We start from the raw sequence: 27,323 nt of genomic DNA on the forward strand, positions 1-27,323 counted from the left end.
GACAATGAGAGTATTTGCACCAGGGAAATTGACAAATACTAGAAACCTATACTTCAATTAATGTACTATTGAATGCTTATACTTAAAAAGGAGTGGTGGAGAAAGTTAACAATACAGATTAAACTTATTAAATATATGGTACAAGTGGGCTATGAATTGTAAATAAGTTAAAAATTGAGAGAGAAAAATTTCTATAATTTAAACCCAATAGTTCCATACAGCAAAGAAGTCTCTCGAGTCATTGAGGAATGAGTGAATTTCAAACATGTGTCTTAGACACTCTCCTCCTATTGGTTAAAATAATAAATTCATTGTGAACGTAGGCAAAAGACCTTGGGCAGACATTATAACAAAGGAGATAAAGATCGTGTAAATAAATGTGTGAAGAAATGCTCACCATCAAAAATTCTTAGGAAAGCATTATTAAAACCAAAATGGGTTCACAGTATACACATTGTGCACCTGCTAGTTTAAAAAACTTAACCATCAGATGTGCTGGCAGGCTTATGGAAAAACTGGAATTTTCATTACTGGGTGGGTGGGAGGCAAAGGGAATAACCATTGGGGGTCACAGTTCTGCATATCTTACAATGTAAAACATTCACCAACACTGCAATAGTTTGATGAGTAAAACATTTACCTATAGAAAGAACCGAACTCAAATATTCCCAGATTTATTTATAAAACTCCAAATGTCGAACTAACCAAAACCACAGACAGATCAATAGACAAAGTGGTTATCCATAGAACATACTACTACTCAGCAAAAAGAAAGATTACATATTCACATAAATGTTAGTGTTGAATCTCAAATCACCTGTGTAACATGAAGGAAACCAGTGTTTAAAATTTATAAACCTTATACTGCCTACAAAATTATGAAAAATATGAACTAATCTATTATAAAAGAAGGTACACTGATGTGGCATTTCTCCAATATGACCTCTGTGGTGTCATACGAGGGTCCACCTATGTTTGCAGGACTTCCCACAATCCTGATACTCACATGCCTTTTATAGAGTATGAACTCTCTTGTGGTAAAGGAGGTGACTATTGTACCTAAAAGACTTCCCACAGGCACTACACTCATAAGGTTTTTCTCCAGTATGAACTCTCCGGTGCCGTGTCAAGGTAGAACTTTGTCTGAAGGACTTCCCACAGTCACTACACACATATGGCTTTTCTCCAGTGTGAACTCTCCGGTGCTCTGTGAGAATAGAGATTCGCCTGAATGACTTCCCACAATCTCTACACTTATGTGGCTTTTCTCCAGTGTGAACTCTGTGGTGTTTACTGAGAGCAGTGCTTTCAGTGAAGAACTTTCCACATTCACTACACTCATATGGCTTTTCTCCAGTGTGAACTCTCTGATGCTCTCTGAGATGGGAGATTTGCCTGAATGACTTGCCACAATCACTACACTCATATGGCTTTTCTCCGGTGTGAACTCTGTGGTGTGTATTGAGAGCAGAGCTCACATTGAAGAACTTTCCACAATCACTACACTCATATGGCTTTTCTCCAGTGTGAACTCTCTGATGCACACTGAGAGCCGAGATTTGCTTGAAGGACTTCCCACAATCACTGCACTCATATGGCTTCTCTCCAGTGTGAATTCTGTAGTGTTTAGTGAGGATAGACCTTTGTATGAAGGACTTTCCACAAAGAGTACATTCATACGGCTTTTCTCCAGTGTGAACTCTCTGGTGTTGAATGAGAGTACTACTTTCCCTGAAGCATTTCCCGCAATCACTACACTCATAGGGCTTTTCTCCAGTGTGAATTCTGAGGTGCTTGATGAGGTGAGATCTTTTGCGGAAGGCCCTCCCACAAACAGTACACTCATAGGTTTTTTCTCCAGTGTGAGCCCTCTGATGTTCAATGACAGCAGAGATTTGCCTGAATGACTTCCCACTTTCACTACACTCATAGGGCTTTTCTCCAGTGTGAACTCTCTTATGTTGCGTAAGGTTAAAAATTCCTCTAAACACGTTCCCACATTCGCTACACACATAATTTACTTCTTCAGAGCAGTTATCCTGATGCTGAACAACTTTCTGGTTGTGGCTGGCAGCTTTGTCACATTCACCCCAATCATAATGACTATTTCCACTGAGAAATTCCTGTGAAATCTCACTGCCACTGTGTGGCTCTCCAGTGTTGAGAGGGGCCTGGTGCTGGAGAAGGTCTGAGATCGTGGGCAAGTCCTCCCTAACCTCCTTACTGGTTGAAAGCACCCAAGATAAGTAGAAGCTGCATCTGGTCACAAACGAGGCCCTGTCCACAGCTTCTTTCCAGGGCTTCTCTCCACTGGCTTCCCTCTGTTGCTGGTGAGGGTTTGCACTGAAACAGAAGTCTCTCACACATGCGTCACTGAAGAAGGCTTTCTGCTCAAGGTCTGCTGCTTGTGACTCACTCAGGTGCAGAATGTCTTTTAACACAGAGACACAGCGCTTACACACATGGGTCCTCTGGGTTGCTGGTTCTGTCTCAGAAGCCCTGACCTGTGACTCTCCTTGTACAGATTCACTCTGCTCAGAACAGGCCTCCTCATTATCCATTTTATGCCAACAATCTGAAAAGAGAGAAATGCTGAGGAAGTTAATGCTGACTGTGGTGACAGGGAATCTCCCATTACAAAAGCGTGTTACACATAATATGTTGGTTCTATGCAATTGCCTAAAAATAAAAGCTCTGTGACAAGGATTAATAAGAGGCTGCTGAGAAGTTCTGGGCCACTGAAGATCACAAAACACTGAAGACCTCACCAGAAACATGACTCAATTATGACAGGTACCACCTGGAAGAGAAGCAGGATCTCCGGCGCATTCTTCTGCTAACAGCCTTCAGCAGGGCTTGTTTGCTGGTAACACGGGCAAGCTGTGCAGTACATTGGTTACATCTTTTCCAAGTAAAATTCAATGAACGAGTAGCTGGTGTGGGAGGACTACTTGAGCAACTATGCACACCTTGTAACAGATGTGGAGGCACATGTTGGAGGATACTGCAGAGGGAGCAGCTCTGAGCATCAGGTGACATAAAAATGCCACAAGGGTGATAGAAGCCAGAAGGCGGGAAGTCACAGAAGAAATGACAAGTCAGCAAAGTGGGAAGCTCAGGAAAGAAAAGATAGAAATGAGGTGTGGCCTGTGGCACCTGCACCTAACTGGTTGGACAGGAGCAGGTTCCTGGTGTGATCTGAAAAAAGCCCTTATGTCACACCTAGCTCCTAGCTGCCACTTAGCAGGGCGAGGTTTCCTCCGAGGCCATGTTGCATGTTACCCTGTGAACAAACCAGGGTTCTCCATGCACCTTCTACTGTACAAATACGTACAACCTACATATTCCAACTACTGATGAAAGATAATGGAGGTGAGCAGAAAGCATGGGCCAGAGCAACTCAGCGTGCAATAGTATTTAGGGAGGACATACTACAAACAACAATTGAAGTAGGGTCTTACAAGAACAGTCTATGGTTCGTGATATGATCGTAAGCGGGCACAAGCTGTCGTAAAGAACCTTTAGCTAGGAAAGGGGGCAGAAGCAGAAGCCACGGATGTGGACAGTCACCCTCACAGTTGAAGAGCAAAGTGTGACCCATTCAACTGCCTGCATTTTCCTGATTCTCAGACATTAACTGAACTTTTTGAGGCAACGGGTCTTAGGGATGTTTGGTGAGTCCATTGCTCAGGGCTCTCCACACAGGTCACAACTGGCAGCCACAGCACATTGGACGAGAATGTGGGGGCATTAGCAGAACCCACGGCCTGGCTTTGAGAGAGAGAAAAGGAAGAACGGACATCACCTCAGGACACTAGAACATATGAGAAGGTCTTACCTACAGATGAGACAAGTGCAAACACTTCCAGCATCACATCGCAGTACAGAAGTCTCTGAGCCTCATCAAGGAGCCCCCACTCCTCCTGAGAGAAAGCAATGGCCACGTCCTCAAAGTTCATATCCTGTCATAAGGGGGACAGTACAGCCCATGGTCAGCTTCTCTCCTAGGATTTTATGGTCATACTCCCCACCCTCCACATCCATCCTCTCCCTCTACTACCTACATCAGAATAATACCAGGCCTTGATCTCACTAAGGAAACCCTCTGCTTATATTCCTACTGATACTGTGTCTTCCCCCAACAATAAAGAACAATGACAAGGGAGATTATACCTCAACCTGGGCCTCACATTAGGCCAAAGGCCACAATGTCTCTTGTCCATTACCGCGGGTGTGACCAAGAAGGGGAGGGATAAATGTTGGCCATAAAGGGAGTGTGAGTGATTCGACGCTGGTCGTTAGGCAATATCCTTGCAGTCCCCCAAACTGTCCCTGCAAGACACCAGAAACCATAGGTTCACACTTTACCCTTTCAACGCCAATCCCAAGGTGTGGAGGCCATCACTTTGCACTATCTGCTGCACATGATTCTTGAACCACACTTCTCCCACACAGCTTCTCCTCAGAGGCACGTCACACATAACACAAATATGCCATCATGAGGACGGTGGTTTCCTAACCAACATCTTTTCCAAAATCATAGTTCACCTCCTCTGTAACGTGTTTCTCTCTTACCCTCTATCTTGTCCATCTAGGGGAGATTTTCAACCCCTGGTGAGTGATGTACGCTACCTTCCTACTGATCACTGTACCAGCCCTCAACAACAGCAGGCAGGTGTGCACATATATGACACCTAAGCTCTGGACCAAAAATGTAGCACCACAACACACCTCTTTTCAGGAATTAATCTCAAATTGACCATAGATTATCCAGACACCACTAGAACTGGACTCATCCTTCCTTCCCTCTTATGTCCATGTCAGGGCCCTGCAGCCATGAATCCACATGCCCTCCTAAGGGCACACCGCTCTTCCTACCACACCTCTCTCACTCCTGCACTCCCCCACCCTCAGCCACAGCCCCCATAGTCATCTCCTTGGCCTTTTACTTATGAATCAGCATGTGTGGTCCACAGAATGCCCGGCCAATTCAAGCTGGATGAAGTACTACCCCCACTCTGATAGTCCACACTCAGAGAGGCAGCCTTGAGTCTTGCCTGAAGGCCTCTCTCCATGAGAATATTTTCCTTCCACCTCAACTATTGAGAACATCATCAGATCCCAGAAATCCAGAGCCCACCTCTACAGGAGCTGCACTCACCAGCCACAGCCTTCCTCACTCAAGTCCCATCGCCCATGGCCCTCTCCCACGTGCGCAGTGAGTCTCACAGATGACCACTCGTGCTTCTAAGTCAATCCTGTCTGCAACCCCCAGGCCAAACCAAGGGTCACAGCAAAATCCTGGTAAGTTTAGAGAAGTAACTCTGTACTAGCCCTAGCCTCATCCTGTTTGAATTACTCTCCAGCCTCCAATTCATCTCATGTCCACTCATCTTTTAAAGGCCTTGGCCACTGAGAAACCATTATCCATCCCCATCTCTCTACATGACCACTCTGTCCCTGTGCTGTGTTGTGACACCCAACAGATGGGGGCCCAGCAGGAAACCCAGTCCTCAGACTCACACTGTCCTTTCTGAACTCCTAAGACCTGCCCATGATTCCCTATATTAAAGTGAGCTACAGCTCTAACCGGGTTGGCTCAGTGGATGGAGTGTTGGCCTGCGGACTGAATGGTCCCAGGTTCGATTCCAGTCAAGGGCATGTACCTTGGTTGAGGGTTCATCCCCCGGAGGGGGTGTGCAGGAGGCAGCTGATCAATATTTCTCTCTCATCGATGTTTCTAACTCTCTATCCCTCTCCCTTCCACTCTGTAAAAAACCAATAAAAATATATTAAAAAAAAAAATAAAGTGAGCTACATTCCTGGTTCATGTGACCTATGTGCTGAGAGGTCACAGGTTCCATTCCTGGTCAGCTCACATGCCTGGGTGGTGGGCTAGATCCCCAGTAGGGTTGAGCAGGGGGCAACTGATCCTTGTTTCTTGCTCATCAAAGTTTCTCTATCTCTCTCAATTCCTTCCTTTCTACGTCTAAAGTCAATTATATATATTAAAAGTATACCTTCTGGTTCCTGAAACAGATCACTCTTCACTCTGAGCCTTTGCACATCCTGGTCCCTGTGCCTGGGAGGACCTCCCTCAACTCATTCCACTGTTTGCCAACAACAGGTCCACTTCATGAAGCCCTAGTCGTGGCCTTAGGATGCTGGGCTGAGTGTCAGTTCAATGCCCCCAGGTCCAAGGGCTGGAAGAGGGGCCGACAGCCCTAGGACCCCAAGACCTCAGAGAAAATAACAGCGAGGCCCTGAAATCAGCTCTACAACCCGCCCCCCCGCGCCGCCCCCAGGCCCCAGTAGCTCTGCACCCACTGGAACCTGTGGGAACTAAAGGGCTGTTGAGGGCCTGGCACCCACCCCAGGAACCGGGGGCTCCGACTGCTCTGTACCTTCACCCAGCCCCAGGGCCAGGTGAACTCCAGGCCCCTGCACTACCTCAGTTACCTTACCTTTCACAGGGTCCTCCTTCCCGTCCCTCACGTCTCTCTGCTTCCCCTGAGCAGTGTTTGGTAAGTTTGAGAACCCTGCCTCACCCAAGGTCCCTCTTTTTCCACAACCACCCACAGCCCCATCATCCTGAGCATGAAAGTAAAACTCCTCCTGGGAATCGCCTCTCGTCCTCTCTGTCGCCTTTAGACACAAACCAGGCCTGGGTGCCCCCCTCCCGGCTCAGCCCCCCACCGCCTCCCCCGGCGGCCCCGCAGCCCGTCGCCCTCCCTCCCCTCACACCCCGGGTCCCCACGAGGACTCACTGCACTGGACGCTGCGCCCTGGGCTGCGTGACCTGTGAGACGCCCCCACCCGAGGCTGGAGGGTTCAATCAGGTGACCTGAGTGAACTCAGTCGGCGGAGAGGAGTCGGGGAGGCTCGGAGGCCCAACCCCACGGGGCTCCACAAGCCTCTGATCCCCCCTGAAAGGCAGGGGCGCTGCCTCTTGCTCCTCTCCACCAGGTGGGCTGAGCCCTGAGACTCAGTGAACGCACCACAAAGGTCAAAATGACTGCCAGGAGGAGGAAGCAGGAAGTCCCGCCTTAACAGGATTAGCAGGCAGCAGAAGTCTTTGTCTCGGGCGACTTGTGCGTATTGCTTTCTGGGTAATGTAGTTTGCTCAAACGTCCAAGGGAGGGCTGGAGGCCAGCCAATGACCTTGGTGAATAAAGGTGGTGTGGTACCACGTGTCCCCGGGGAAGGACAAGATGGGACCAGAGGCCTGGTTATAAGTGGGACAGACTGACAGATGTCCCGGGGAGGGGGTGGGGGGGACTGGGAGAGATCCCCCAAAGAACATATACAGAGGGGAAATAGGAGACATCTGTGACACCTTCAACAATAAAAAACACATTTAAAAATATTTTAGAAAGAATACAGCCCAGATGGTGTGGGCGAGGGTTAAGCATCAACCTATAAACCAGGAGGTCACTGTTCTATTCCTGGTCATGACACATAGGCATGGAAGCATTCCTTCAGCTGCTAAATCCAAACCTTCATGTCATCTCTCTTACCTCTCCCTCTCATCCTCAAAATTAGAAAATCCAGGTGGCCACACCTAAAACACAGATCCCACATCCAACTTCTTATTCCATCTGCATGGCCACCATCATGGGCCAGACACCATCACACTCACCAAGACTCACAGCAGCTTCCGTCCTAGTCTTCCACCACCTCCCTCTCACCCATATTGTGCATCGTGCTGCAGCCACAGGGCGTCTAATGAGACCTGGGTCGGGTCACCTGCCTCCACTGCTCCAAATACCCCCATGATCCCCTCACCTGCAGAAGAGACACCCAAGTTGTCATAATGCTCTTCTAGACCCAACTCCTGTCCTGCTGTTTCCAGTTCCTATTTTATAAAAACATACACCTGCTGGTTCCTGAAGCAGCTCAGTCTTCACTCCAAGCCCTGGCACATTCTAGACCAGGGGTGGGCAAACTTTTTGACTCGAGGACCACAATGGGTTCTTAAACTGGACCGGAGGCCAGAACAAAAGCATGGATGGAGTGTTTGTGTGAACTAATATAAATTCAAAGTAAACATCATTACATAAAAGGGTACGGTCTTTTTTGTTTTTTTTTTAGTTTTATTCATTTCAATAGGCCGGATCCGGCCCGCGGGCCGTAGTCTGCCCACGGCTGTTCTAGAACCTTTGCATGGAGGGGCCATTCAGATCCATTTCCAAAATCAGGGACCACTCATATAACCCTAGGCCTGGACTTCAGATTCTGGGCTTGGTGACTCTATTTAAAGTCCCCCAGTCCCAGGGCTAGTGGAGTGGCTGAACAGTGACAGGACGCCACTATCTCAGAGGCCACAAGAGTGCGAGGTCCTGAGATGAGACCCACCGACCAGTCACCCCAAAGCGATTCTGCATCTGCAGGAACCTGTGGAAAGCGAAAGGCCTGTTGAGAGTCTGGCAACCGCCGCCAGGATCCACGGGCTCAGGCTGCTCAGGGCCCTTGCCCAGGCCTAGGGCCAGGTGACCTGGAGACGCCTGCATGACCTCGGGGCTGAACTCCCAGTGCACACTCTTGCGAGTTACATTATTTTTCAAAGTACTTCTTCTTGTCCCCAACCGCTGTCTTCTCCCTTCTAGTCTGTTCTTCCTCTCAGAGTCTTTGGGAAGGGTTTAGAACCCTACCTCACAGCCACCAATGGCCCGAGTCCTGAGAATGATAGTAAAATATACTCACGCAAATGTCTGCCTCATCTTTTTGTTGCCTTCAGACACCAAAGTGGCTTGGGTTTTTCCAATGCTCCCAGCTCAGTCACACCATCATGTCCTTTTACGGTGGAATTGCAGCCAGTCACCCTTCCCCCTCCCCCGGTCACACCCTGTGTCACCCATGAGAGACTCACTGTTCCGATGCTGGGACCTGGGGGTAAAGCTGAGTTGAGCTCTGTAAGCAGAGAGGAGTCTGGGAGGCAGGGAGGCCCCAATTCCGCCTATTATGGCCCAACAAGCCTCCGGCAGACCACTTCACAGCGGGATGCTGCCTCTACGCCTGGTCCCACCGGGGACCTGGCTCCTTGGTGAACACACCAGAGGTTAAAATGACCAGGTCAAGACCATGAGAGTCCCACCCTAAACCATGTACACCTGGACTATGCGCCTGTTCTGGGCTTTCATTGGCTAAACGCAGCCACCGTTAGGCGCACAGCCCTTTGGGTAAGGATCCCAGTCGCTCCCTGCCCTTTGCAAATATTGGTGGTTGTGAACCCGAGTGGCACTGGGAAATGACTTTAGGTTTTGGAGGCTGGTTTCTGGGGAGTGTTGTCTGCAGCGGATCTGCTCTTCGCACACATTTCAGATTCCGTGAAGCTCAGAGTGCTCCTTGAGGGGCCCCATTAAGGCCACCACAAAGTGACAATATCTTATCAGGGACCGACCAGGGGCAAGGAGGAGTGGGGACGGGTAGGAAATGCCAGTGGAAGTCAGTCAGGATGGGTCGCCTTCTCCTCATCCAGGTGGACTTTGTCCCAGAGCTGCCCAAACCATCTCTGGCAAGATTCAAAGGGATGAACTTCCGACAACGGAGTTAGGTCAGATGGCATTGGCAGCAAACTCCTGCTTGCCTCCCACACGCCCCCTGGGCATTCAGCCAGGAAACCAGGCTTGTGCCCTCACCAATCATCGAACGGGCAACCTTTCTGTGCATGGGGCTGAGGGTAAACATGCCTCCATGAACATGGACGGTGATCCTGTGGTTCCCATTCACATTGTGCATGAACCTGTGTAAATGCAGACCCTCCATCTATGTCCTCGTCACCACGGGAGAGAGAACTGGGCAGAATTCTGCTTCCTGGCCCAGTGTTCCCAGTGGGCCATGCAAGCCGGGATCCTGGAGTGACGCTCTGAGCAGCCCCAGGCACCTTCTTGTATGAGGTGTCAGCCTCGCTTTCACATGGGCAGCAGAGTGACCTGCTCTCCAGGGACCAGGGGTCCCACAGGATTGCCCAAGCCCTCTCCAGGGGTATCTAGTTCCTCATTCCTAAGGGAGGCTTAGGGGCCTAGGATTCTCCCCCCTCAACTCTCCTCCATAAGCACCCATCCTCTCATTCCTTTCCAGAGTCCTCCCATTTCCCCATCTTCGCTCAAAGTGGGGTTCTGTGAACTGTCCCTTCACTTCACCCATCCCTGGGAGGACCCCATGGAAGAGCAGGGGCAGAAGGGACTCAGCCTGGGGGATGGGGACGAGCAGGCTGAAGAGACCTCTGGATGGAGACAGAAGTGCCCTGGGCAGCTCCTCTCAGGCAGACACAGGGCCTTGCCCCGGACTCCCATCTGTCAACTCCTGGGAAAGACAGAGCGTCCCCAGCTGCAGGGGGAGCATCCCAGGCAGCGGCAGGACAGTGTTAGGAGGGCGGGCTGCGCAGTGGGAGGGTCTCTCAGCGCAGCAGGGTGGGTGGTTCTTTTTGTTGTTGTTCCTCACACCAGGATATTTCCCCATGGTTTTTGGAGAGACCGTAATGGGTGGGGGAATGACAGGGAGGAAGAAACACGGATGTGAGAGACACACTAGTTGCCTCCCCAACGTGAGTTGGTGACTGCTGGGTATTGAACTGGCAACCCAGGTACGTGCTTGTGACCTGGAATCTCATTCACCACCCTTCAGTTGTGTGGGCTGACGCTTACCACTGAGACACACTGGCCAAGACCAGGGTGGATGTTTACCCACTAAGGAAAGATCTGGGCCGTGTTCTCTCCCTAGATTGATAAATATCTACAAACCTCTTTAGTCGCTAAACTTCACCAGACTTGCAATCCCCAACAGGACCACGTGGCTCAGCACCCAGTGACCCCTCCTGCTGGGCAAGAAGAGATTCCCCAGAGGGAGCTCCTCTCCCTCCCTGGGCAGGTCAGTGGCTGGAGCGCCTCATTACAGTGGACGAGCTTGCACCTGCCTGAGTCACTAGTTTTCTTGGAGCGCATGCTCCAGGGCATGACCTATCCGGGAACTCATGCCGCAGAGCTTAGTCCATGTCCCACTAACCATGGCCCCAAAAAACGGAGCGGCCACAGCCTGGACTGGGACTGGAGAGGGCCTCAGAGCCACACACACAGCCCAGCACCGACTCTCCCTGGGAACCACCCTGAGTTTTCCTGCCCACACCCAGCTGCCCAGCTGCCACCGCTGCTCCCAGCCCTGACACCTGAGAGGAATCTGACCTCCTCAACCGGCTGAAGGTGCAATAGCTCAGGCTCGACCCCCAGCTGGAAGGTGCAGGGACCACAAGGGGCATGAGCAGGCCCCGCGCCTTTCCTCAGGGAGCCTTTAGTCTCAGGGAGCACAGATGCCATCATCCCCTGTGGGTGACTGTGCAGCTCAGCCCCGGTTCCTCGCCCTCCTCACTGACAGCACCAGCACCTCCTCTCCTGTTCTCGCCCTCATTGCCTGCTCTGCCCGCATGAGAACCCTGGCTGCTGGTTCACCATGGGCCCCCAGGGGGCGCCGGTGTTTACATGTGTGTGGACTGAGTGGGTGAATAAAACAAATATATTGATTTTAAAGAGAGAAAAAAAAAATAGGGAGGGAGAGAGAAGCATCAATTTCTTGCTCCACTATTTTTATGTATGATTTGCTTGATTCTTGTATATACCCTGACCAGGGATTGAATCTGCAATCGTGATGTTACTGAGATGATGCTCTGACCAACTGAGCTATCATCAAGGGCACATGCCTGGGTTGCAGGCTCGATTCCCAGTGGGGGTCATGCAGGAGGCAGCCAATCAATGATTCTCTCTCACCGCTGTTTCTATCTCTCTCTCCCTCTTCCTTCCTCTCTGAAATCAAAAAAATATATATTTTTAAAAATTACTTATTTATATGAGCATACGTGTTGAATCTCAAAATGACTGTATAGCATGAAGAAAATTAGTTTTTCTTAAAGGACACACCTCAGTGACTAGAAAAATTATGAAAAATATAAACTAATGAACTGTAAAGGAAAGAAAATCAATGACTGCAATGAGGGCTGGGGAAATCAAATTCTAAAAGGGTAGGAGGTAAACATAGGGTGTACCAAAAGTAGGTTTAGATTTGTTGGTATGGGGAAAATATAATAATTAATAAATAATAATACAAGAATGTACTCTGCCCTGGCAGGGATGGCTCAGTTGATTGGGCACTGTCACCTTCACTGAAAGGTCATTGGTTCCATTCCAGGTCAGGGTACATGCCCATCTCCAGGCCCAGTAGTGTGTAGGGAAGAGTCAAGAAAACAATGCATTTCTCTGTCTCCTTTTCCCTGCCCAATCCCTAAAAAAAAAAAAAAAAAAAAAAAAATCAATAAAAGTATTTTAAAAATATTTTTTATAAGAATAAGTTCTGCCCAAACCGGTTTGGCTCAGTGGATAGAGCGTCGGCCTGCGGACTCAAGGCTCCCGGGTTCGATTCCGGTCAAGGGCATGTACCTTGGTTGCAGGCATATCCCCAGTGGGGAGTGTGCAGGAGGCAGCTGATCGATGTTTCTCTCTCATCGATGTTTGTAGCTCTCTATTCCTCTCCCTTGCTCTCTGTAAAAAAAATCAATAAAAAAAATATTAAAAAAAAAAAAAAGAATAAGTTCTGTGTTTAGTGTATTCACAACTGTAAGTGAACTTCTGCCCACCCGGTATATTGGTGACAGATAAGTGTATCTCACATGTGACATATCCTCCTATCAGGGCTCACCAAACAGCACACATGAGAAAAGGGCACTTTGTTGCATACTAGTTGCCGCTTCCTGGGGGGAATGGCAGCAAATACTGGCAAGCAGGGAAGACTATTGCCATTAGAATCAACAAGAATGCTGACTGGTCACAAAGGACACATCCTGGGACTGACTACAGGCTTACCCTGCCTCTAGCTTTGCTGTCTTGCCTGCTGAGCAACAACCTTGAGGTGAACTCCCTAGATGAGCCAGGGGAATCGGAAAAAAACTTAGATTATTTTTTTCTGTCAGCCACAGGAAGCAGTGATGGAGGTCCTGAGAATATCTAATACACAAAGATCACACAAGCCACAGGCGCTGGATCATTTGTGGATAACGTTCAGAAGAGGTGCTTTTCATCTAACTTACAGCAGCCTTTCCCACTATGAACACAGGGTTTCTGTCCTAACTGTGGTTCCACCTAAACATCAGAGTCCAGAACAAATGCACCAGCCTAAGAAATCTCGTACATGATGGCCCATGGCTCCTTTACAGAATGTGGGGAGGATTTCTCCTAATCATTGCTGAGAATTATGTAATACACTAGGACCCCAGTGCATGAAATTCATACATGGGTAGGGTCCCGAGCAGATGCTGGCTGGGTACTCCCTCCCTTCACCCGGCCGGCCCCACCCCCTGGTCAAACCCTCGGACAACTCCCGGTTGAGGGGACAATTTGCATACAGTGGGGCCTTGACTTACGAGTTTAATTAGTTCCGAGACCCAGCTCGTTAAGGAGCTCGTTAACTCAAATTACTCTGTCAACTCAATGCAAAAAATCGGCCAAGAGACAGCTGGTATCACAAAAACTCGTTGGTCGGGACACTCGTAAATCAAGGCCCCCACTGTACTATGCTTTTATTATATAGGGTACTGTGAACAGAGAATATAATTCATATTGTTCACAGAAGGATAGCAAAGGCCTACTCTTCAGTCTCTCTTTCAAGTCCTTGGTCAGCAATGCAAAATCAGTCACTATTAGACAAAGAGTGATTTTCTGCCATCAAGCTGTGCCTTCCAAAGCACAGAAAGTTTAGGACCCACCATATCTATTCACCTCTCCATGCTGACACATCACAACTTTCCTTTCATCCCAGGGAGTAAACAGAACCAAAAAATTTAAGGTACAGATGAGAAAAAAAAAACACCTTTACAAAAAGATCATGAACGAGAGCAGAGGACAGCAAGTGGTTTGCAGGTTGATGAACTGGACCCGAAAACACTTCATCACAGAACAATGTGAGACCCACAATGTCCCTGAAAGAGGTAGCACTTAGCTGAGGAGGGTGCTCTGGACAAAACCTGCATCAGGTCAATTCTCTGGTCAGAGAGAAAGGAATGAAGATCCAGCGAGGAGCTTGGAATATTCATAATTTTCTCATAGGGCTTTTCTCTAGTGTGAACTTTGAGGTGTTGAATGAGGTGTAATCTTTGTCAGAAGGCCTTACCACCACGAGTACACACACAGGGTTTTTCACCAGTGTGAACCCTCTGATGTTCAATGAGACTAGAGGTTTTCCTGAATGACTTCCCACGTTCACTACACTCAGACAGCTTTTCTCCAGTGTGAACTCTGGTGTTTAATGAGGTGAGATCTTTGTCGGAAGGGCTTTCCACAATCACCACATTCATATGGCTTTTCTCCAGTGTGAACTCGCTGGTGTTAAATGAGAGCAGAGCTTTCACAAAAGCCCTTCCCACAGTCAGTATACTCGTAGGGCTTTTTTCCAGTGTCAGCTCTGGTGATGAGGGTACACCTTTGTCTGAATGACTTCCCACATTCACTACACTCATAAGACTTTTCTCCAATGTGAACTCTGTGATGCTAGACCTTTGACTCAAGGATTTCTCATAATCAATACACTCATAGAGCTTTCTCCAGTGTGAACTCTCTTATATTGAATGAGGTTAAAAATTCCTCTAAAAACATCCCCCATTTGCTACATACATAATTCACTTCTTCAGAGCGGACACCCTGACGTAGAACAACTCTCTCCTTGTGGCTGGCAGCTTTGTCACATTCACCCCAATCATAATGACTATTTCCACTGAGAAATTCCTGTGAAATCTCACTGCCACTGTGTGGCTCCTCAGTGTTGAGAGGGGCCTGGTGCTGGAGAAGGTCTGAGGTGGCGGGGAAGTCTTTCCCAACCTCCCTACTGGTTGAAGGCACCCAAGATAAGTAGAAGCTGCACCTGGTCACAAACGAGGCCCTGTCCATGCCTTCTTTCCAGGGCTTCTCTCCACTGGCTTCCCTCTGTTGCTGGCGAGGGTTTGCACTAAAACAGAAGTCTCTCACACATGTGTCACTGAAGAAGGCTTTCTGCTCAAAGTCTGCTGCCTGTGACTTAGTCAGGTGCAGAATGTCTTTGAATACTGAGAAACATCACTTACACAGATGGGTCCTCTGGGTTGCTGGAGCTGTCTTAGAAGCCCTGACCTGTGACTCTCCTACAGATACAATCTGCTCAGAACAGGCCTCCCCGTCATCCTTTTTATGCCAACAACAGGAAAATGATGAGGAAATTAATGTTCACTTTGGTGACAGGAATGTCCCATTACAAGTGTTACAAATAATCCTAGGTGTACCCGTTAATAATGGCAGATTTTGTAATCAAAGAAAACACGGTAATTTCAAGAGAAACATCAAAAGTGCTTTTTTATTCAAAGTAATGTCCATCGCTAGCTACACATTTTCCCCATCTTTCAGGTAATTTGTGGAGACTGTCCCAATAGAACTTTCCTTGTTTTAAGGCAAACCATTCAGAGATCCAATTTTCCACTTCTTCATTATGTTTTGAAATACTGTTCAGAAAGTGTGTGTGCCATCCATTGGAACACGTGGTAATCTGAAGGAGCAAGGTCTGGTGAATATGGCAGGTGGGTTAATCTTCCCAGGCAAGATCTTTTAACGTGTCTTTAACTGGTTTTGAAGTGTGTGATGGTGCGTTATCATGAAGCAAAATTACTTTGTCGTGTCTTCTGGAACATTCTGGTCGTTTCACGATCAAAGCATGGTTCAAATTGATTATTTGTTGTCAGTAGCAATCAGTATTAACAGTTTCACCTGGTTTTGGAAGCTCACAGACACCACACCTTCCTGATCCCACCAAACGCAGAGCATTGTCTTCTTTCCGAAGCCATTTGACCTTGCGGTCGATGTTGATGGTTGACCTGGATCAACCATGATTTTGTGTGTTTGGGATTCTCAAAAATAAATCCAATTTTCATCGCCAGTCACAATTCGATGCAAAAAAGACTTTCTTTCGTGCCGTTGAAGCAACATTTTACTGATGACTTTTCGATTTTCCATTTGTCTTTCGTTCAGTTGATGTTGCACCATTTTCCTTCCTTTAAAATCTTTCCCATTGCTTTTAAACAATCAGAAATTGTTTGCTGAGCAACGTGTAATCTTTCTGCAAGTTGTTGTTGAGTTTGACACACATCTGCATCCAATGATGCTTGTAATTGTTGGTCTTCAAACTTTTTTGGTTGACCTGGATGTTTTGTCTTTCACATCAAAATCATCACTTATAAAGCACTGAAACCAGCGTTCACAAGTATCTTGAGATGGAGCATGTTCACCATAAGCTTCCCAAAGTATACGATAATTTTTCTTCAAAATAATGAATTAAAACTTACCACAAATGCTTTTTTGCCATGAAATACATTTTTTAAGCGTAAAAATATCTATGATGTTAACACCTTGAGAAAATTTGACATATAAAGTTTTGAAGCTTGCTGTCACTACAACAAAATAGCATACATATCAAATTGCATATATACCAATATATGTGTAACTCCATCTATTGAAAAAAATCTGCATTATTAACTGGTACACCGAGTATATTGGATTCATGCAATTGCCTGAAAATAAAAGATCTGCAACAAGGATTAATAAGAGACAGCTGACAAGTTCTGGGCCACTGAAGATCACAAACACTGAAGACCTGACCAGAAATATGTCTCAATTATGACAAGTACCACATGGAAGAGAAGCAGGATCTCCAGCACATTCTTCTGCTAACAGCTTTCAGCAGGGCTCGTTTGCTGGTGACATAGGCAAGCTGTGCAGTAGACTGTTTACAACTTTTCCAAGTAAGATTCAATGAAAGAGTAGCTGGTGTGGGAGGACTACTTGAGCAACTATGCACACCTTGTAACAGATGTGGAGGCACATGTTGGAGGATACTGCAGAGGGAGCAGCTCAGAGGACCAGGTGACATAAAAATGCCACAAGGGCGATAGAAGCCAGAAGGCAGGAAGTCACAGAAGAATTGACAAGTCAGCGAAGTGTCAAATATGGGAAAGAAAAGGTAGAAATGAGGTGTGGCCAGTGGCACCCGTACCTAAATGGTTGGACAGGAGCAGGTTCCTGGTATGACCTGAAAAAAAGCCCTCATGTCATACCTAGCTCCCAGTTGCCACTTAGCAGGGCGAGGCTTCCCCCGAGACCATGTTGCATGTTACCCTGTGAACAAACCAGGGTTCTCCATGCACCTTCTGCTGTACAAATACAAACAACCTAAATATCCGAGTACTGATGAAACATTGGAGGTGAGCAGCCAGCACGGGCCACAGCAACTCAGCGTGCAATAGTATTTAGGGAGGAAATATTACAAACAATTGAAGTAGGGTCTTACAAGAACAGTCTATGGTTCGTGATATGATCATAAGCGGGCACAAGCTGTCTTAAAGAACCTTTAGCTAGGAAAGGGGGCAGAAGCAGAAGCCACGGATGTGGACAGTCACCCTCACAGTTGAAGAGCAAAGTGTGACCCATTCAGCTGCCTGCATTTTCCTGATTCTCAGACATTAACTGAACTTTTTGAGGCAACGGGTCTTAGGGATGTTTGGTGAGTCCATTGCTCAGGGTTTTCCACACAGATCACAACTGGCAGCCACAGCACATTGGACGAGAATGTGGGGGCATTAGCAGAGCCCACGGTCTGGCTTTGAGAGAGAGAAAAGGAAGAGCGGACATCACCTCAGGACACTTGAACATATGAGAAGGTCTTACCTACAGATGAGACAAGTGCAAAAACTTCCAGCATCACATCACAATACAGAAGCCTCTGAGCCTCATCAAGGAGCCCCCACTCCTCCTGAGAGAAGGCAATGGCCACGTCCTCAAAGTCCATATCCTGTCATAATAGAGACAGTTCAGTCCATGATCAGCTTCTCTCCTAGGATTTTACCTTCATCATATCCCCCACCATCCACATCCATCCTCTTCCTCTACTACCTACATCAGAATAATACCAGGCCTTGGTATCACCAAGGAAACCCTCTGCTTATATTCCTACTGATACTGTGTCTTCCCCCAACAATAAAGACCAATGACAAGGGAGATTATACCTTAACCTGGGCCTCACATTAGGCCAAAGGCCACAATGTCTCTTGTCCATTACCGCGGGTGTGACCAAGAAGGGGAGGGATAAATGTTGGCCATAAAGGGAGTGTGAGTGATTCGACGCTGGTCTTGTTAGGCAATATCCTTGCAGTCCCCCAGACTGTCCCTGCAAGACACCAGAAACCACAGATTCACACTTCACCCTTTCAATCCAAAACCAGGGTGCTGAGGCCATCACTTTGCACCATCTGCTACACATTAATTCTTGAACCACACTTCTCCCACACAGCTTCTTCTCAGAGGCACAACGTCACACATAACACAAATATGCCATCATGAGGACGGTGGTTTCCTAACCAACATCTTTTCCAAAATCATAGTTCACCTCCTCTGTAACGTGTTTCTCTCTTACCCTCTATCTTGTCCATCTAGGGGAGACCTGATGTATGCTACCTCATTCCTATTGATCACTGTAACAACCATCAAAAACAGGCAGGTGTGCACATACACTGAGTGGCCAGATTATTATGACCACCTGACGTTTGTATACAAATTAGCCGTACACTCCATCGTATGGGATATGGAAGCAGAAGGCCTGTCAAACACCTTTGCTGTCTGCAGTTACCAAGATAAAACCTCTCCAATTCGCACAGGAACACAAGGACTGGACAGTCGAGCATTGGAAAAAAGTCATGTGGTCGATGAATCACGTCTCCAGTTGCATCATGCAGATGGCAGAGTGAGAATTTGGCGGAAACAGTATGAAAGCATGCACCCCACATGCAAGAGTACGCCCTTCAAGCTGGTGGGGGCAGTGTTATGGTTTGGGGCATGTTTCCCTGGCATGATTTGGGCCCTTCAATTCGTGTGGAACAACGTCTGAATAGCACAACATACCTAAGTATCATTGCTGATCAAGTTCATCCTATCATGTTGATGGCGTATCCCAATACAAATGGCTTCTTCCAACAAGACAATGCGCCATGCCACGGTGCTCGTATTGTGCAGGAGTGGTTTCAAGAACATGAGTGAGACTTTACCTTGCTGAGGTGGCCCCCACAATCACCAGATCTCAATCCAATGGAGCATTTGTGGGACGAAGTTAAAAGAGCCATCAGGCAGCTGGTTCCACAACCCTCAAATCGCACAGAACTGGATAGTGCTATTCATCAGGCATGGTGTCAGATTCCTTGCATCACCTTTCAACATCTCGTGGAGTCAATGCCAAGAAGAATCGCCGCAGTATTGAAGGCAAAAGGTGGCCCAACAAAGTACTGATGGGGTGGTCATAATAATCTGGCCACTCAGTGTATATGACACCCAAGCTCTGGACCAGGAACTAGTACCACAACACACCTCTTTTCTGGAATTATGCTAAAATTCACCATATATTATCCGGACACCTCCAGAAATGGACTCAACCTTCCTTCCCTCTTATGTCCATGTCAGGGCCCTGCAGCCATGAATCCACATGCCCTCCTAAGTGCACACCACTCTTCCTACCACACCTCTCTCACTCCTGCACTCCCCCAGCCACAGCCCCCATAGTCATCTCCTTGGCCTTTTATTTATGACTCAGCATGTGTGGTCCAGAGAATGCCTGGTCAATTCAAGACGGATGAAGTATTACCCCCACTCTAACAGTCCACACTCAGAGCGGCAGCCTTGAGTCCTGCCTGAAGGCCTCCCTCCCTGAAAGTTTATCCTTCAACCTCACCTATTGAGAACCACATCAGATCTCTGATATCCAGAACCCACCTCTACCAGTGCTGCACTCACCAGTCACAGACTTCTCACTCAAGTTCCATCGCCTACTGCCCTCTACCACATACTCCATGATTCTCAGATTACCACTCATGCCTATAAGCAAGTCCACCAGGCTGACTGACTACCACACCCCAGGCCACACCAAGGCTCACAATAAAATCCTGGTGAGTGTTTAAGAAATAAGTATGTATCAGCCCCAATCCCAGCTTGTTTGAATTACCTTTACATCCCTAATTTAAAAAAGTTGAACTCCTCCCTGGTCCATACAAGCTTCACCATTTTTAAAGTGGTCATCTTGAAGTACTCCTCAGAACTCCAGATGCTCTGGAACCGCTCTAAGAAATATGTCATACCCTAATTGGCCAAAAATAAAAGTTTTTGTATTCCCAATGGACATTAACTCTCCTATGAATTTCTCCATCTCAGTAGATGGTGCTTCCATTCCTTCAGCTGCTAATCCGAACCTTCACATCATCTGTGACTCTTACCTCTCCCTCTCATCCTCAAAATTAGAAAATCCAGGTGGCCACACCTAAAACACTGATCCCAAATCCAACTGCTTATCCCAACGGTTCTCAACCTGTGGGTTGCGACCCCTTTGGCGGTCGCACGACCCTTTCACAGGGGTCGCCTAAGACCATCCTGCATATCAGATATTTACATGACGATTCATAACAGTGGCAACATTACAGTTATGAAGTAGCAACGAAAATAATTTTATGGTTGGGTCACAACATGAGGAACTGTATTTAAAGGGCCAGAAGGTTGAGAACCACTGGCTTATTCCATCTCCACAGCCACCATTATGGGCCAGATACCATCACACTCACCAAGACAAATCATAGCAGCTTCTGTCCTAGTCTTTCCACCACCTCCCTCTCACCCATATTGTGCATCATGCTGCAGCCACAGGGCGTCTAATGAGACCTAGGTCAGGTCACCTGCCTCCACTGCTCCAATGACCCCCTCACCTGCAGAAGAGACACCCAAGTTGTCATAATGCTCTCCTAGACCCAACTACTGTCCCATTGTTACCAGTTCCTACTTTTAAAAAATGGACACCTGCTGCTCCCTGAATCAGCTTAGCCTTCACTCCAAGCCTTTGCACATTCTGGAACCTAAGCATGGAGTAGACGTTCACATCCAATTCCACTGGCTGCCAAAATCAGACCACTCATCTAACCCTAGACCTGGACTTAGGTTTCTGGGCTTGGTGTCTCTTCAAGGTCCCCAGGTCCAAGGCCCCCCGAGAAGAGTGGCTGGACAGCCCCAGGACAACACTATCTCAGGGGCCACAAGAGTGGGAGGCCCTGAAATAAGCTCCACAAACCACCCCCCTAAGCGATTCTGCATCTGCAGGAATCTGTGGAAAGAGAGAGGTCTGTTGAGAGCCTGGCAACCACCGGCAGGACCCATGGGCTCAGGCCGCTGAGTACTATCGCCCAGCCTCCAGGCCAGGTCACCTGGAGTTAGCTGCATTCCTCAAGGCCTCAGTCCTCAGTGCAAATTCTTGCCAGGTTCATTATCTTTTACAGGATTTCTCCTCTCTGTCCCGAACTGCTGTCCTCTCTCTCCTAGTCTGTTCTTCCTCCGAGCAGCTCTGAGAAACGTTTTTAGAACCTACATCAGACAGTGAACTTTTTCTTTTTTCACAGCCACTGATGGCCCCAGTGTCCTGAGAATGACAGTAAAAACCTCAAGCAAAACTTCCCCTCACCTTCTTTGTTGCTTTTAGACACAAAACACGACCAGGTTTCTCAAATCCTCCCACCAAGTCCTTACACAATGGCACTGCACCTGTCACACTCTTTCCCCCATCACACCTTCTGTCACCCACAGCGACTCACTGTTCTGGACACAGCTACCTGTGCTGCTGGACCGGACCGGTGCCTGCACCTGAGGCTGGAAGGTAAATGGGGGTAACGATGAGTTGAGCTCTGTAAGCAGAGAGGAGTCTGGGAGGCCCCAATCCCGCCTACTGTGTGGCTCAACAAGCCTCAGACAGACCACTTCACAGTGGGGATGCTGCCTCTGACGCCTGGTCCCACTGGAGACCTGGCTCCGGGAACCCTCTGTCTCTGTGAACAGAGCAAAGAGGTTAAAATGATCACCAGGTTCAGACCCTGAAAGCCCCGCCCTAAACCATGTACACCTGGATAATGCACCACCTGTTCTGGGCTTTCATCGGCTAAACCCAGCCCCCGTTAGGTGCATGGCCCTGTAGGTAACATAATGTTTGAGGCCTCACAGGTGGAATTAGGTTCCCAGTTACTGCCTGGCCTTCGCAGATATTGGTGGTTGCAAACCCAAGTGGCACTGGGAAATGACAACGTTAGGTTTTGCAGGCTGGTTAGGTACTGTCTGCAACGGATCTGTTATTGTACACATATCAGATTCTGTGACACTCAGGATGCTCCCTGAGGTGCAAAGTATTATTTAAATTATTCCTGAAGACTACAATTCTAAACCTTTTCATGTGACTTTTAGAGAGAGAGAGGAAAAGACATGGAGAGAGAAACAATGATCAGCTGCCTCCTGCTTGCCTCCCACCGACCCCTGGACATTCAGCCAGGAAACCAGGCTTGTGCAATGTGCTGTGTATGGGGCGATGCTCAGCCAACTTTGTCACTCCAGGTGTCAGAGTTTTAATTTTTTTTTTTTAAATACATTTTATTGATTTTTCACAGAGAGGAAGGGAGAGGGATAGAGAGTTAGAAATATCGATGAGAGAGAAACATCAATCAGCTGCCTCCTGCACACCCCCCACTGGGGATGTGCCTGCAACCAAGGTACATGCCCTTGACTGGAATCGAACCCGGGATCCTTCAGTCCGCAGGCCGACGCTCTATCCACTGAGCCAAACCAGTCAGGCCAGAGTTTTAATTTTTAACAAACAAATATCACATTATCAAGAGAAAAAGTAGGCTATGAGAGAATATACATAATCCTATCCTATTGGATTTATCTATTTTTAAAAATTAATACTTATTTTTATTAATTTCAGAGAGGAAAGGAGAGGAAGAGAGAGACAGAAACATCAATGATGAGAAGGAATAAATATCAGCTGCCTTCTGCGTGCCCCCTACTTGGGATTGAGTGCACAATCCGGCAATGTGCCCTTGACTGGACTAGAACCTGGGACCCTTCAGTCCGCAGGCCAACACTCTATCTGCTGACTGACTGCAACACTCCAGGCCACACCAAGGGTCACAACAAAATCGTGGTGTTCTCTTGTTGGAATTAATCTTCAGCCTCCAATTCATCTCACGTCCACTCATCCTTTAAAGGCCTTGGCCACTGGGAAACCATTCTCTCCCCCCAACACTCTACATGACCACTCAGTCCCTATGCTGTGCTGTGACACCCACCTCCCACAAACAGGGGCCCCGGCAGGAAAGCCAGTCCTCAGGCTCACACTGCCCCTGTGAGCTACTATCACCATTACCACCCCGACCCTGGGTCCCTATATTAAAGTGATCTACAGCCCTGGCTCATGTGACCCAATTGGTGGTGCATCTTCCCATGCGCTGAGAGGCGGCAGGTAACAGTCCTGGTCGGGTCACAGGCCTGGGGCGAAGGCTGCATCTCCAGCAGGTGTTGTGCAGGAGGCGACTGATCTTTGTTTCTTGCGCACTGATGCTTCTCTATCTTTCTCCTTCTCCCTTCCTTTCTAAAACCAATAACATTATTATTTTTTTTTTTTTAAAAAAAGAGCCCTAATCAGTGTGGCTCAGTGGATAGAGCGTCGGCCCGCGGACTGAAGGGTCCCGGGTTCGATTCCGGTCAAGGGCGTGTACCTTGGTTGCCGGCACATCCCCAGTAGGGGGCGTGCGGGAGGCAGCTGGTCGGTGTTTCTCTCTTATTGATGTTTGTAGCTCTCTATCCCTCTCCCCTCCTCTCTGTAAAAAAAATCAATAATATATATATATATATATATATATATATATATATATTTATATTTATATTTTTAAAAAGAGTGAGAGGTATATACCTGCTGATTCCTGAACAAGCTCACTCCTCACTCTGAGCCGTTGCACATCCTGGTCCCTGTGTCTGGGAGGAACCCCCACCCCTCATTCCACTCGTTGCCAGAACCAGGGTCCACGTCATAAAGCCCCAGCCGTGGCCTCAGGACTCTGGGCTGAGTGTCCCCAGGTCCCAGGGCGGGAGGAGGGGCCGACGGCCCAGGACCCCACGACCTCAGAGGCCACCAGAGAGTGAGGCCCTGACAGGAGCCCCACAGCCCCGTCCCCCAGCGGCTCTGCGCCCGCAGGAACCGGCGGGAACTAAAGGGCTGAGGGCCGGGCACCCACCCCAGGACCCAGGGGCTCCGGCTGCTCAGGGCCCCGGCCCCGCCCCGGGGGGTGATGCCCGCCGCCCTCGGGGCTCAAGGCCCCCCTTTGCTCACAACCACCCGCGGCCCCGGCGCCCGGAGCAGGAAGTGAACCTCCCCCCGCACCCGCCGCTCGTCCTCTCCGTCGCCTTTAGACACAAACCAGGCCTGGGTGCCCCCTCCCGGCTCAGCCCCCCACGGCCTCCCCGGCGGCCCCGCAGCCCGGCGCCCTCCCTCCCCTCACACCCCGGGGCCCCACGGGGACTCACTGCGCTGGACGCTGCGCCCTGGGCGGCGGGACCCGAGCGGCGCCGGCCCCGAGGCTGGAGGGTCCGATGGGGTGCCGCTGAGTCCAAGTCTCTAAGCCGAGGAGGCACCGGCGCCCCAATCCCAGCTTGTTGGGGTTCAACGAGCCTCAGACACACCCTGCACCGCGGGGACGCTGCCTCCCACGCCTCCTCCCACTCAAGAACCGGGAGCTGAAGCCCACGAGTCCGTGAACGGAAGACAAAATGTCCGCCAGCCGGAGGACGCCGGAAGTCCCGCCCTAACCGGATGCGCAGGAATCAAAAGGCCCTTTAGCGCTTCAGAAGCGGGCGCATGGCTTTCTGGGTAATGTAGTTTTCTCAGCCGCCCGAAGAAGCTGGCCTTCCAGCCCCGGATCTTGGTGCATAGAGGTGATGTAGCCCCGCGTGTGGCGCTGGGGGAGGAGGAGATGGGACCAGAGGATGGAGTTAACGGGGACAGACAGGCGGACCTCCCAGGGGAGGGGGGAGAGGACTGGGAGAGACCCCCAACGACTATCTACACAGGGGAAATGGGAGACATCTGTAATACCATCAACAATAAGAAATACACACTTAAAAAAAGGTTTTAATACTATAGCTCAACCCTGTCGGGTTTGGCTCAGTGCAGCGGTTCTCAACCTGTGGGTCGCGACCCCCTTGGTGGTCGAATGACCCTTTCACAGGGGTCGCCTAAGACCATCCTGCATATCAGATAGTTACATGATGATGAATAACATTAGCAACCTGACAGTTATGAAGTAGCAACGAAAATAATTTTATGGTTGGGTCACAACATGAAGAACTGTATTTAAAGGGCCAGAACGTTGAGGACCACTGGCTTAGTGGATACAGCTTTAGCCTGTGGGATGGAGGGGGGGGGGGGGTGTTTCCCAGGTTCGATTCTGGTCAAGGGCAAGTGCCTGGGTTGTTGGCTCCATCCCCAGTAGGGGGCATGCAAGAGGCAGCCAGTCAATGATTCTCTCTCATCATTGATGTTTCTATCCTTCTCTCCCTCTCCCTTTCTCTCTGAAATCAATTAAAATATTTTTAATGTTTCAAATCAACTGTACTTAAAGTTTTTAAAAATGTTAAAAACTTGCTACTTCCCAATTATTTTACTTTTTAAAAAAAAATATATTTTATTTTCCACAGAGAGGAAGGGAGAGAGATAGAGAGCTAGAAACATCGATGAGAGAGCAACATCAATCAGCTGCCTCCTGCACATCTCCCACTGGGGATGTGCCCGCAACCCAGGCACATGCCCCTGACCGGAATCGAACCCGGGACCCTTCAGTCCGCAGGCCGACGCTCCATCCACTGAGCCAAACCGGTTTCGGCTACTTTTTTATTATGAGTGTTCTTGAGCATAATTGCTACTACTGTATCAGTATGTTCAAAATAAAATATAATGATTTGCTTCTGAAATATCTTAGCAGGCCCATGTTCAATGCCATCATTTTGGCAGTTTGAAACTGTCAATGATGAGAGTATTTACACAAGGGAAATTGACAAATACTACAAAACTTGACTTCACTTAATGTACTATTGAATGCTTAGACTTAGAAAACAATGGAGACGAATGTAGCAATACAGATTAACTTATAAGGGTATCATATAAGTGGGATTTTAATTTCACTTAGGATTAAGTTTGTGAAAAACAATTTTTTTATTAAATCTTTATTGTTCAGATTACATTTGTTCCTCTTTCCCCCCCCCCATAACTCCCCTCTTCCCAGTTCCCGCCCCACCCTCCGCCCTCACTCCCCACCCACTGTCCTCATCCATAGGTGCACGATTTTTGTCCAGTCTCTTCCTGCATCTCCCATTCCCCTTTCCCCCCCAAGAATAGTCAGTCCATTCCCTTTCTATGTCCCTGATTCATTATAATCACCAGTTCATTCTGTACATCAGATTATTTATTCACTTGATTCTTAGATTCACTTGTTGATAGATGCATGTTTGTTGTTCACAATTTGTATCTTTACCTTTTTCTTCTTCCTCTTCTTAAAGGATACCTTTCAGCATTTCGTATAATACTGGTTTGGTGGTGATGAATTCCTTTAGTTTTTCCTTATCTGTGAAGCTCTTTATCTGAACTTCAATTCTGAATGATAGCTTTGCTGGATAAAGTACTCTTGGTTGTAGGTTCTTGGTATTCAGCACTTTGAATATTTCTTGCCATTCCCTTCTGGCCTGCAAAGTTTCTGTTGAGAAATCAGCTGACAGTCGTATGGGTATTCCCTTGTAGGTAATTGAGTCTCTTTTTCTTGCTGCTTTTAAGATTCTCTCTTTGTCTTTTGCTCTTGGCATTTTAACACTTGGGTTGTGGGAAACGAGTTAAGTCGGCTCGCGTGAATTGCGCGTACTCCGCGAGAGCCGTCTTAATACTTTTTTTTTTTATAGACTAGCAGTAGAATTCGGGTAACGTATAAATACGTAAACTAAAGTTATCATAATTTTACTGAACGTTGCCATTTGCGCAAAAAAATTAGCAAAAATGGCCCACGCCACGCGCCACCTGTTAGCGCCTGATGAAAGCTACCCGCATACAGTGTGTTAATTATGATGTGTCTTGGTGTGGTCCTCTTTGGATTCCTTTTGTTTGGGGTTCTCTGAGCTTCTTGGACCTGTAAGTCCATTTTTTCAACAGGTGGGGGAAGTTTTCTGTCATTATTTCTTCAAATAGGTTTTCAATATCTTGCTGTCTCTCATCTTCTGGCACCCCAATAATTCTGATATTAGTGCGCTTGAAGCTGTCCCAGAGGCTCCTTACACTATCTTCGTATTTTCGGATTCTTTTTTCATTTTGCTTTTCCAGTTGGGTGTTTTTTGCTTCTTCGCATTTCAAATCGTCGGCTTGATTCTTGCGCTCCTCTGGTC

The 27,323-nt window shown here is 48.1% G+C and overlaps 1 protein-coding gene across 10 annotated transcripts; it reads right to left on the reverse strand.

Moving 5' to 3' along the window:
• Positions 1-658: 658 nt before the first annotated feature.
• On the reverse strand, positions 659-24,663 carry LOC139000132 (zinc finger protein 551-like). Of its 10 annotated transcripts, none has more exons than XM_070402422.1 (4): positions 24,426-24,663; positions 17,724-17,847; positions 3,839-3,962; positions 659-2,575 (listed from the first exon to the last, which is right to left on the reverse strand). In XM_070402422.1, exons 3-4 carry the CDS (start codon positions 3,957-3,959, stop codon positions 1,014-1,016), a joined length of 1,683 nt encoding a protein of 560 aa, XP_070258523.1. In that variant the 5' UTR covers positions 3,960-3,962; positions 17,724-17,847; positions 24,426-24,663; the 3' UTR covers positions 659-1,013. The 10 variants fall into 10 exon arrangements, 9 of the variants coding, with proteins under 9 accessions (XP_070258523.1, XP_070258519.1, XP_070258518.1 ...); XM_070402418.1 differs by having other exon boundaries at positions 17,724-23,493; XM_070402417.1 differs by lacking the exon at positions 24,426-24,663 and adding an exon at positions 23,815-24,112 and having other exon boundaries at positions 17,724-23,722.
• Positions 24,664-27,323: the final 2,660 nt, after the last annotated feature.

This window comes from Myotis yumanensis, unplaced genomic scaffold (genome assembly GCF_028538775.1).
Source record: "Myotis yumanensis isolate MYYU_CA2020_CCGP unplaced genomic scaffold, mMyoYum1.0.hap1 SCAF_23, whole genome shotgun sequence".
NCBI lineage: Eukaryota > Metazoa > Chordata > Mammalia > Chiroptera > Vespertilionidae > Myotis > Myotis yumanensis.